General features: G+C 47.9%; 1 protein-coding gene across 41 annotated transcripts in view; it reads left to right on the top strand.

Annotated features, from left to right (window-relative positions):
- The window catches only part of CELF2 (CUGBP Elav-like family member 2), a 955,758-nt gene that overhangs the window by 938,571 nt on the left and 4,612 nt on the right, over nt 1–12,575 (top strand). For 21 of the 41 annotated variants that reach the window (XM_072749560.1, XM_072749545.1, XM_072749547.1 and 18 more), the window contains 2 exons: nt 5,265–5,444; nt 9,803–9,946. In XM_072749560.1, coding sequence (XP_072605661.1) covers nt 5,265–5,444; nt 9,803–9,946 — 324 coding nt within the window. Of the gene's footprint in view, nt 1–658; nt 1,234–5,246; nt 5,445–9,802; nt 9,947–12,575 lie in introns of those variants that run through there. The other 20 variants (XM_072749549.1, XM_072749544.1, XM_072749551.1 and 17 more) reach the window with 2 other exon arrangements.

Raw genomic sequence — 12,575 nt, 5'->3', positions numbered from 1 at the left:
CTGGGGAGAGGGATGCCTCGCTCACTGAGGGGACACCTCGTTTGCTGTTCCCTCGGTTCAGTCCTGAGTCGGGGGTAGCCCAGCCTGGGAGAGCCCGAAGAGACTCCGATCAGAGGGCCCCGTGACCCACCATGCAGCCAGGCAAGCCAGTGCCGCCCACTTTCAACTTGGAGAAAGGGCTCCTTGGCAAGTTGGTTTCAGCCATGAGTCAAGAAGTGAACGGTCTCTAAGGGGTAATCAGACGGGACAGTTGTTTTTTTTTAAAGCAAAAATATCCTGATGATTTTATACTTTAAAGAACGCCTTGCAGCTTATTTGGTGTATATATATATATATATATATATATATATATAAAGAATCTAGAACTTAGCAAATTTTCAAGTTATCTTAAATGCTTTTATTCAGATGCTCTGGGAACAACAAAAACTGGGATTTGAGTTTTACTGACCATAGCCCCGCCCCCCCCCCCAAAAAAAAGAGAGAAAGAGATTATTCCTTCCGGATCTGATAGCTCTTGATTTGCAAACAGTATATGAAGTGGTAACCATGTGACAACAGAGTGTTTTATTCCAGTAAAACTGCCTCCAGCTCCCCACTCTCCAGCAGCCCAGGAGAAGCCCTCATTGCCTTGACTCCTGTTTCTGACCTTGTTCTGCAGACGCTCCAACCCACTTCCTTCCCCTCGGTTGCAGACAAGTGTTTGCACACATCCCTTCATGCTGCTTCTCTTGCCCCAGGACCTAGTTCCCCTAAAACAAGGACTATGATTTGATCGCCTGCCTGTCCTGTCCTTGGTCTGCAAAGTCACAGGCCAGTGGGAATGGCTGTCCTCCTCAGCACGTGCTCATGACTGCTGTGTGTTGTCCTCCTGTCTGTGTGGTCCTGTCTTCTCTCCATCCCAGTCTCTTGTGCTTTGCTGGTTTTTTCCCATCGGTACCATGAGGGATGGTGGAGGGGCTCTGTTGAAAGGCAGGGAAACTAGGACTAGTTCTTGTGTGGGGGTTTGCGTCACACAAATTTTGCTTCTGGCAAGGACAACAGGCTTAAATTGTTTTGTTTTTAAAATTTGTTGCTGCACTTGGAGTAATACAAGCCGTGTGTAGTTAATAGGGAATTGAGAAGGAGTCTAGTTCCAAACAGGCACCACCAGACCATGTGAACCAGGAAAATGTTTAATTGCTCACTGACAAAAAAAAAAAAAAAAAAAAAAACATGAACAAACAAAACTACATTCCTACTGATTTGGTCAATGTTACTAGCACAGAGCTATTTAACAATCCCAACGTTGGTTCGGAGCTGGTATCGGTTTCATTTCTCAAATACCAAGAGGAAACCGAAACACGTGGAGTGTCCTCTTTCAGACCACTCTGCCTAAACAGACATGATGGTGCTACCTGTCCTACTGGACAATTCTCAAAAGAAGGTATTCAAGAGGTGGTTACCCACGCAGAAGCATCTTCTAAAATAATTGGCCACAGCTTCCATATCACTGCTATTTCCTACCCCACTGCATCCCAGGAACAGGGACTTGCTAATGAAAGAATTCTCTGGTTGTCCGAATAGAGAGCCATCTCCTTCCCGTGGACAGAGGAGCCAGGAAGAATGTAGGTAGATGGAATCCAGTTAATTCCCATACTCGTTTCCGTGTAAGTTTTACCCCCTTCACTGCCAGAGGGCCCCTCTCCTCCTCCGAAAATAAAGTTTTAGTTAGAAGACAAGTAGCTAGGTTAAACTGTTCAAATTTGATAGCCCTCTTCTTCCTTTATACATTTGTGAATGGAGGGGCTAAATTAAAAAAAGTAGAGAAAAACCCTAAAGCTAAAGGCAGAAGTTGCCAAGATCAGAAGTGAGGAAACTTCACCTCTGGATTCAGGGCTCTACAGACATGTTTTGCACATAAGATCTGAACTAAGAGAAAGAAAATACTTTTTGCAGTATGTCCACCCAAGAGGGTCTATATCTGATTTTATGTGTTTAAATGTAGGTCAAGTGACACACGTTTCCTTGTTCAGATCACATCACTCTTGCAAATAGCTTACCATATACTGCTTAAAATTAGGATTGCCAGGATAGAACCAGGTGCAAGTGCCTGGTGAAGTGTTTATGGGAGTGCAGTCGACCCTTGAACAACAACAGGCTTGAACAGTGTGGGTCCACTTATGTGCGAATTTTTTCCTCAGTAATACAGTAGGGTTCTACAAGTATATTTTCATTACGATTTAGTGGTCGGGGTATGTAGTGACGCTGTCGACAGACCACGTGCAAAGACCTCCCCTTGTCGAGGTTGCCACAGCTGTCATTTTGTTCCTCCTCCAAATGGCATGTGTGGGAATTTAGATTTAATGGGATGAAATGATTGATCCATTTGGCTTTCTTAGAGGAAAAAAATCCCCATTCTTTTAAGAGGAGGCATTTATTCAATCTAACTTTCTTCAAACCCCTGTAAAAACTGTCCAGAGTTTGTACATGTAATCAGGTACCAGCAGCTGAGTTGACAAGCGTTATCGTTGATGTAATAATTATTTACTAGAAGTCTTCCTTTGATGGTCTTCAAATTCCACCAGGTAATCAGTTACCTATTCTACATTGGCTCTGGCAGATGCATACCCCGGAACCTCCAGGATAGTTTTTAATATTCTCAGTGCACTTGTCAGAATTTTCACCCTTATTTTTTGCTCAAAAGGACGGTTATGCCACAGAGGAGGAAAAGCCCATGCTGGAAAGCCCTCCCTAGTCTGCTCTTTGGCATCAACACCCCCATCCCCTTGGTGCCTCCAACACCATTTGCTTCCCCCCCACTGAAGGGAAGGCAGGTAAAGCCAGTCACAGCTGCCTCCCGCATGTCTGGCATCACTTGAAGGAAGATTTGCCCTGAGACCTAGTCCAAAAATACAGTCAACCACTGTGAAGTGTAGGCAGGCCCAGAGTGATGATGTGCTGGAAGGTGACCCAGAAGGGCTGCAAGCCTCACAATGACTCTCGTCCTGAAGCCCCACCCAGTCTTTCAGGAGCACCGAAGTTCATTCTGCTTCTGTGTTTCAAGAGAAAACAACAACAAAAAATTGGCCAAAAGGGGGAAAGAGAAGAAAATTCACCTGACCTGGATGATTAAAAGAAAAAGAAAAGGTCACATACCAGAGAGGAAGGGAGTCAGGGGCCCCAGTGACTGCCGCAGTGAGACACCAGCTGTGTGGCTAGCCCCCCGAGCAGCTGGGCCATGGCAGCTGCAAGCCACGGGAAGGCACACTCCTATGGCCCTAATGTGGCAGGGACTGCAGACTTCCAGGCCCGTAGCCGACAGGACCACGGAGATGCAGGGCTTTGGCGTTCCAAAGACAGTGGGGCGCTTCCGTCTGCAGCTGTGCTCCAAGTAGCCCTGTAGGCCGCCTGCCCTGCACATCTAGAACCTCACGCCTTGGGGTCTAAGTAGAGTGGCAGGTCGCCACTCACAGGCCTGCTGTCTACAGGGCCGAGCCCCGGGGCGTGATGGTCCCCAGCACGTACTGACAGCCCTGACAGACAACACCTGACTGTGCCCAGCCCTTCCTAGACATCTCACACCCTCCTCTCACCTTTCTAGACCAGAACCACTGCCATTCCTGTGTATTCACTCAAATATCGGGAGGTGAGGATAAAATTGGCCCAGAGAAAAGCAGAGTTACTCCCCACCCTTGAGCAGCCCTCAGAGCACCAGGGACGGAGGAGGAGACAGGCCTGAGTGGAGTGAATGGGATTAGCTGGTGTCTGTGGGGTTGTCTAATTAGGATGACAAACTGGCTCCAGGCTCTTTAACAGCATTGATTTGAATGACCAAAAAAAAAAAAAAAAAATTAGAGAATAGACTCCCTCACGGTAAGGAACTCAAAGCAGAGTCCGCAGGACCTCTGCCGGCCGGCCCCTTGTTAGCCAGGTTGGTATTCGCTAGATCAGCCCGCAGGAGCTCTGTCCTCCGGCCACTCCTTGCTGCCCGACGCGGCATTTGTACTCAGAGGGCCGGCCCTGGCACCTTGTGCCACTCTTCCAATTCACATCTTCTCTCCAGTCCCTTTAGCCTAAGAGCTGAAGTTATGAGAGTAACAAGTGTGCTGAGAGTAAACAGAAGCCTCCCCCTGTGCCGTCTCCTCTGGATGGCACGTGAGAACCCTGGGGGGGGGGGGGGGCGGGGGGGCGCTTCTGGCACTGGGTTCCTCGGTATGATTCCTAAGCATCCTTATCTGGCCCTCCATCCCCATTAGACTTCTTGCCAGTTTGGGGTTTTTTTTTTAGTCATCTTCCGCTATTTTAATGGCCCTCATCAATAGCTGTAATCCATTCAAGAGTTTCATTAATGTTTTCAGTGAGTTCTTCCCAGAAACAGATCTTTTTTAAATGTTTTAATCATAAAGGCAATTATGATGTCACCTCTTCCATTTCCTGAGTTCATGTGAGAGTTAACACTCTATAAAAGTGTTGCTTGTTTTGACTCCGTATTCAGGGAAAATGTGGCACGGTCAGCAATCATAACAGAGCGAAAGAGCAGCCAGGATACAAGGGAAAAAAAATATCAAAGCGTGCTGGCCAACGTCCAGTTCACATCCCTTAATAGCCAAGCTCCAGCTTAGAGACACGGCCCTCACGTCAGGCAGCTGGAAAACACTCTTCCGTGGGCGGAGACCCCCACGACACGGGCTCCGCTGAGTGTGTGCACGTGTGTCCGCGTGCCGCTGAGGCTGGCCCGGTCCTGCGTGGCGCCTCTGGGTTCTTGGCTGTGAGGGGAAGGGCCTCCCGCTCCCCTGCGCCCTCGTGCCTAAGCAGCCCGATGACTCTCCAGCTGCCTGGGGACAGAGCTGGCTGCCGGAGCCATCCCCCGGCTCCTCGGCCCAGGAAGGGGACTCAAGTGCACCGAGGTCACGGGCCTGTGTGGCTGACGGCCCTCGTTTCAGAGACAGCCGTACTTGCCAGTAGCACCGTGCATGGCGTCAAGGTGTCCGGTCTGACTGTAGTGCCTGTGTGAAGTCTGCTCACCGGCCTGAGGGAGCGACGGTGCCATCGCGCAGGGGGCCTGGGGGGGGGGGGGGTTGTCGTACGTTCACCATTACGATGACGTGTCACTTCATCGTTCCGTTCTGAATTTCCCGTTGGTTTGATCGGTGTGCTGGCTGCATGCACTTGCTGTTGTACTTGTGTCAAATGATTCTCTAACTTCCTTCGGAAAGCACTAATGAAAAGTGCTATTTCTCTTCTCTATTGTTGGGTTTTTTGTAAAGTTGCTCAAATGCTCTCAGGTATGGCGGCTCTGAATGGAGGACTTGGCGCCACGGGCTTGACGAATGGCACGGCGGGCACCATGGACGCCCTCACCCAGGCCTACTCAGGGATCCAGCAGTACGCGGCGGCCGCCCTGCCCACTCTGTACAGCCAGAGCCTGCTGCAGCAGCAGAGCGCCGCAGGCAGCCAGAAGGAAGGTACGTGGGCCCGGCCGGCCGCCAGGGCGCTGCTTCCGGAAACTAGGCGCGGCCGGCGCCCGGGGGGACGCGGCTCTTCGCTCTGGGCTCTCCGGGGGGATTTTTTTTTTCTTTTTTTCCCTTTTAAGAAACCCAACAGGAGTCTGAATCCTGTCCTCTTCAGACTCCTGTCCTGCTACCTTAGGTCCTCACCCGCAGTTCTCGGCCACCGCGAGCCCAGCCGCACTGACCGGTAGCTCCTGTCCTCAAAAGCCTGGCGGGACGCCCTCTCCTGAGTGGGCGGGGACCACCTGTCCCTCCCTAGCACCAGCTCCCCGAGGGAGCCCAAGGGCTCGGCCGGTGCTCTTGGGGCCACGTCCCCCGCCCTGAGGCTGGTTAGCTGGCCTCCCGGGGCCCGGGCTCCAGGGTCCGGATGACACCCACCCCGCAGTGAATCGGGGTACGTGACTGGCTCCGCCAGGGAGGCAAAATGAGTATCGGGAAGCTACTGCTAAGACTAAATCCAAGCTAATTAGAAAACAGTTAACGAACTAGTCCAAAGAGGGAGAGTTTGTCCTTTCCTTTCTTCCTTCTGCCCTATTCCTCCTTAGTAGGAATCGCTTGAAAGCAAACCCTGCAACATATTTATTCTCTTCCTGACCCGTCAGAGTAGGGGGGGGCCAGAGGCTCGACCAGGGAAGTACTGCTGGAGACGTTTTTTAAAAATCTCTTTCCCTCCTCCTTTATCCTCACCCTACGTTTCCAAACTGTTCTTGTCGGCATCCTTTGACTTTAAATACGATGTTGTATAATAGAGTATTTTTACTTTGCAAAGTTTCTACTTTACAAAGGATAGAGCTTTGAAGATACTCTTGTAAAGGAAAATACTTTTTTCCATTTATAGAAAAAAGATCATTAAACATGAGAGCTATATGAAAAAAAAACTTTTTTTTTTCATTATTTCAACTTTCTCTTTATTCTCAGCTGTGACTGATAGTATAGATTTTTTAAAAACCTGCACAGCTGTTTGGGCAACCGTGCGTCCCTAGGCATGTGGAGAGCCGACGTCATAAATACCATGATTTCCCAAAGAAAAACCTGCATTGAGGTCCCTTTGTCGGGGGTCTGACTACCGTGGTGACCGTGGGAGGCGGCGTCTGGGAGATAATGGTGTTCTCAGGAGAGAACATGAAAGCCAGTTCCCTGCACGATTTTTAAAGAATGTTGGCTACTTCTCCGTTGTCCAGCAGGGCCTCGGAGCGAGCGACGTGACCTGTGTCGCTGAGAAACACCAGTCACCAGTGGACTCAGCATGCAGTGGTGCAAGGATGAAGTGTGGGCCCTGCAACAATTTTTCTCTGTTGCTTTACCGCAGCCCACTGTCCCAAATTCCATGCCTTGACTTTTCGGGATCGCCGGTATGGTAGCTAACCCTCTGGGATTAACGTGAAAAATGGCTGCCAACCCCAGGCCATTGGTCTTTAGGTATTGGGGCTACCAGTAGAATGGCTTAGTGTCGGATTCTTTTTGTGGTGGTGGCGGTATTTTTGGTTCATTTAGCATTTTTAATCATCTCCCACCTTACCTTCTCATACCTTTCTTCTGCTCACCTTCTTTTCGCCCAGCTGATGTGTGCTCAAGAAATTTAATTTTCAAAGCCGGTTATACTGGGAAGGAAAAAAAAAAAAACCTGATGAATTTCACTACCACGTACATTTTTAGATTTTTCTGCTCTACGGTTTTGTCCTTTAGTTAAGAGCTGAAAAGTCAAGTTGATGCATTTAGTCATGTACCCTCGTACATATTTTCCCACAGGAAAACGAGCAGGGCTAGCTTTGTTTTTCGTTGTTGTTTTTTAAAGTGCCTTTGATGTTTTCCCCAGCTAAATCTTCTGAAGGGTTATGGCATCCCCCTCAACCTAAATCCAGGAAAGCTGACCACCTTTCCTGTCACTCCTAAATACCTTCTGACCCCTGTTATCCCTTCCCAGCCTCCTTGATTTATTTGCAGGGGGCCGTCATGCACACACAAGTAGGTAGAGCCTTGAGAAGCCTAACAAGAAGCTGGTAGGTGCTGGCAGCTAGCACCGATACCCCGGTGCTCTATGTCAGACCCAGTACCCTATGAGAAATACCAATTGTGAACACCCAGCCAACTGGGACCAACACTACAACAGAGAACTCTAGTAAGTTACATTAACATGTCCTGGGAGAAATGTGAGGAACGAATGATATGTCAGCAGGTTTTTACTAGAGGAAAGAGTGAGGTGAACACATAGGTGGGACCCTCAGAAACGTGTTTTTGTGTCTCTACCCTCGGTATCTATGGCAGCAGCCACCCTCATGGGGAGGTTTTCCACATTGAGTCACCTTTTTCTCATTTTAGCATTCATACTTTGCAAACTCAAACTATTTCTGGGTAATGAAAAAACTTGGCGAGGGGGGACATCTACACTAGGAGATGCTGGTGGCACTTCTACCTGAGAAAATAGTGAATAAAGGACAAAGCCACCTCAGATTTACCTTTCTCATATTTCCTGGGTCCGCGAGGGTGGCACAGATGCAGTCGGAATGCACAGGGTTCTAGAATGCCAGGGCTGTCCAGGCACAGCCCGTAATCTGACAGTGTGCGTTAAATTCCATTTCCTCCCCAGGCCTCAGGAGTTGAGATGACTTCACAGTTCAAAGTGGGCCCCATAAATCCTCCTGTGTACATCTGGACCGTTTATGAAAGCTGGGTGGTGCCAGATTTACCCAGTACACACATGGCAGAGCCATGCATGGCATAGCAGCACTCAGAACATCCATGCCCAGTGTCTTGGTTTTGCACCTATTTGTGTTAAGTTTTGATTTTTTTAAGAATTTTTTTTTAACTGGGAAACATTTGGGGACCTAAGCCCTGCATCTGTATCCCTTGAATCACAGACTGCCTCCTTTGCACTGGAATGTGGATATGTCCGTGGGAATGGTGAGCGACATAGAAAGTTAAAGTCATGGTGACAAAGAAATGCTTCGTCTCTGTGGCTTCAGAAATTTGCCTCCAGAAGACTTCCTTGTGAAAAGTCCCACACGTTAGAACACTATTCGGTTTGATTCTTCTTTACAAAGATGTTTGTAAAGAAATACTCTTTTATTACAAAGTGGTTTTTACCCCAGTTTTACTTTTCTTAGACCCAAATAGTCACCACCCTCCCTATCCTCCCCCGACCCGCACAGGAACCCACTGCAACGGCTCCCCTGGGGCATCCCAGTGGGGCAGGTGCTTCCACTGGATGCCAGTTCCAGGCGGCAGCTGCTAAGGTTGCTTCACCAGTTTTGTGAGGATCCACATGTGCCCCCTCCCAGACAGCAGGCCCAGAACTTAGAACATCCCTGAGGCATCCAGCCCTCAAGCCTCTCCAGAACCAGGTGGGGGAAGTTCTGTAATTACCCAGACAGACCTGGACCTGGAAAGCATCCTTGCCTGTTATAAATTGGGTGATTACCTCCCATCAGGTCATTCAGATCTCTTCCTTTTCACCTTCAGATGGCTCTTAGGCAGGTAGCTAGAGAGACAGGGAGAATGAAATGGGAAGCCATAGAGGAGAGCTTACTTCTCTCACCAGTATAGCTAGAGGACCTCCCCTGCTCTGTCCTTGCCACTTGTTTCACTGGAACGTGACAGCTGAGAGTACAGAGCGTGGCCAGGCTTGATCTATCACTAGCTCCTGCACCTCGTGCATTCATTTTTGAGGCTAGTCCCCAGTGAGACAGTCCCTAGCACAGCTGGGAAACTCTAGCTACCTATTTTTCCCTGCCTTGACTCACTGCCAGTCATCTCTAAATAAAAATGATTATTAGACTGTGTGTTAAGAGATTTGGCAAATCAAAACTGGATGGATAATTAGGTAAATGATTGAGAAATCCAAGCAACATTACTGCTATATCCATTATTCTAAATTGCTGCAATTTGCTTAGAATACTCAGGACACTCTCGACTCCAAGAGATCGTATATACGTACAACAAAACACAGCCCCCCAGGAAAATCCCACATCTGCACTCTCCTCCCCACCTCCACCTCATGGGGGCCTCCCTCGTCCCCATGAAGAGGAAACTGAAAATATGTTACAGTTAGCAAATATGTGAGCCACAGAAGACAATCAGTGAAAAGAAAGCTATTCCTGACCAGTGTCTCTTTGGAAATCAGGAACATCTGAAGGACAATTCCTGTCTTGAAAGACCTACGAGCACTTGACATTTATCCATCTATTCCATTCCCTTCTGGTATGAGAGAGGCAGGCCAATGCGTAGCCTATCTGTTGTTAAAGCTTTCCTAAGAAGAGGCCTGGAGAACTAAGAGGCGAAGAATACCTTACTCTGATTTTTTTTTTCCTCTTTAGGTCCAGAGGGTGCAAACCTCTTTATTTACCACCTTCCACAGGAGTTTGGAGACCAGGACATTCTGCAGATGTTCATGCCTTTTGGAAATGTTATCTCTGCTAAAGTCTTCATTGACAAACAGACCAATCTGAGCAAGTGCTTTGGTATGCAAAAGAAACCAAGCCAGAATCTTACAGTACATTCCCAAGGGAGGAGTCATGGGAAGGAAAATGTGAATGGCAAATATCTGAGAAGTCCAGATAGGGCCTTCCCTGGGTGGTGCTGTTCCCTGGTATTTTAGATCCATGTAAGCAGACTGCGCAGAGTCATTTAATCAAACACAGAAGAAGGAGCTATATAAAAAGGAAGGACCTGGGAAATTAAACTAAATGCTTACACGCTGGGTAGTGTTGTGTACTGTGCTGCTGCGGTGTCTTACTACATACATCTAAATAATCTTTCACGACAGAGCAGCAGCAGTTTCTCTAAGCCCCGTAAGTTGGAACCACAAGCTTGAGCAGATGGAAATATGATTAACAGACTATAGCGTAGTTTAGACTGTCGTGGTACAGAATGGCATCGCAGCCACTCTGCCACAAATTCCATAGCCTTCTAGGTTCAGTGGGATTTGGGCGTTGTGGATATGAGTAGCACGTTGTACGGGGAGGCCTCATACATCCCCACAAACACACGGCTTCACAGTAGGGATGTGGCCAGGCGGCCCACCATTCTGCAGCTCCACAAGCGCAGGGACGGGTACCTAGGATGTCTGTCACGGTCACATGAAATGCTGCATTATGCTGATGTTCAGAAGCCAGAATTGGGGATGATAGACTCTGCAGGGCCTGCCTGGATGGCTGTCGAGCCCAGGAGATGCAGCTATTCAGAGAGAACACTGGAAAACCCAGGTCCTCAGCAGCTGGGCAGTCATGCCCTCCTTCCTCAGGCAGCCCTGACTCTGTTCTGGGAGCAGCTTGTCTCCCTGAGGGAGTAAGGCGTGCTCTCTATTTGCCCTAATGTTTTATAAACGGGAGCATAGCATCCATTACTTTTCAAGCCCTGTTGGTCCTCCAAGTGGTTTAGAAGCTAGAATGTTCACCATATGTGTTACTTGCTTGGCAAGTTCTGGCCCAGTTTGAGACTGAACCTCTGCCTTCACCATTCCTGCAGTCTACTATTCACAGAGGCAGTAGGCAGTAGTAATTAGCACAAGACAAAGACCCGGACCGGAGGAAAGGCAAAGAGAACTATATGGTATGAAGAAAAACATCAGAGGCGGTAGGAGTGGTACTCAAACTTAGTATTTGGCCCACTGGTCATGCGCAGCTGGTCTAAAGAGAGTGTTTTGGCTTCCAAAACCCCATTATCGTAACGTCTCTCTAATCTCTGTGCTATCACCCAGGAAGATCTAAAGCCTCTGTTGGTAGGGGAATTAGTATGTCAACCATTGAAAGTCACTGTTTTTACCCAAGTGGAAAGGCTGTCAGCCCGAACCCATTACACAATCGCTGCTGCTATGACAAGTACATAAACCCCCTCGTGATGGTTCACCAACGGGTGAAATGGAAAGTGAGTTGTTCTATATAGGGTGTGTGTGCTTCAATAGGCACTTAGAGCTGGGAGCTTCCCTGCCCCAGGTTTTAAGCCAGGCTTTTATACTCCTCATCACTAAACAATGTCCTGGGCTTATTTGGAGATTGGAAAGGAATTGTGCTTCAAGGTCTGATTTTGAGAAAATACTTATTGCCTTGAAAAGAGATTCTATATTGGCCCACATAGACTATTTAACCAAGGTGTGATAATGCAGGCTGTACCTGTGAATGTCAGCAGACAATTCTATTTAGCACTGTGCACTGTTTTCAATTTTTATCAAAAGCCGCAGCATCCCATACATACCTGTTTTTCAGCTGGCCTCATTTGGGGGAGTCCTAGACTTGCTCGACATAGGTAGCCCATTCTTTCATGCTAACCTCTTGGCCAGGTTTCGTGATCCATTTCACCCTCGAGCCATTTCCATTCTTTAATCATCTTGCTGCTTCTAGATAAAGACCCAGAAGGAAAGAAGAAAATCAGAGCCTAAGTCTCGGATTCAAGAGCACATAGACTGGGAATTAGATTTAGTAAAAATCTGTACGACCATTTCACAATACAGCCTGCCTAGGAAAAGCTTTTCTGCCTTATACCATATGCTCATTTTTATCAGCTGAGAACTCCGCTAACGGTATATTTATGTCCTTTTCTTCCTCCTCTATACCTTGTAGAGGAATTTTCTCTTTAGCTTTAGACTTCAATAGCAAGTAGATAGTTGAAGGAGCTTAGTATATATAGCACCTTCTGAACAGCTGATTTTGAGAACTATAATTCACTCTGTATAATAGCTTCCTTTCTACACCAGAAGTAGGGACGGTACAAACTCAACACCTTTACATCAGCATTACCTAAAGAAGGCTTTGCATGTACCCTCCCACCTCCACCAGCATTAGAACAAACTATGTGATTGGACTTTGCAGAGCACCACTGGCTCTTTCAACAGCATGCCCTCCGTGCCATTTTGGTTGTGAGAGTTAGTACAGAGAAAGATCCTGGGAAGTCCACTAGGATGGCTCTTAAGGCCTAAGCTATGCAGACTCTTTCTTCTTAGGGGGTATACGGTAGCAATTTCCAGTCTGTTGAATGCAATGGAGCTTGGGAGGTGGAAGTTGAGATATTAAGGAGAAGAGGCCAGTATTTCCCTTGGGTCCCTAGACTAGAAATAACTCCAAAATGGTAAAAACCCAAGTACAGAGTATTCTA

This window comes from Vulpes vulpes, chromosome 2, assembly GCF_048418805.1.
Source record: "Vulpes vulpes isolate BD-2025 chromosome 2, VulVul3, whole genome shotgun sequence".
In the NCBI taxonomy this organism is placed as follows: domain Eukaryota; kingdom Metazoa; phylum Chordata; class Mammalia; order Carnivora; family Canidae; genus Vulpes; species Vulpes vulpes.
Note: the sequence above shows the minus strand (reverse complement) of the source record. Positions and strands in the feature narration are given on the sequence as shown.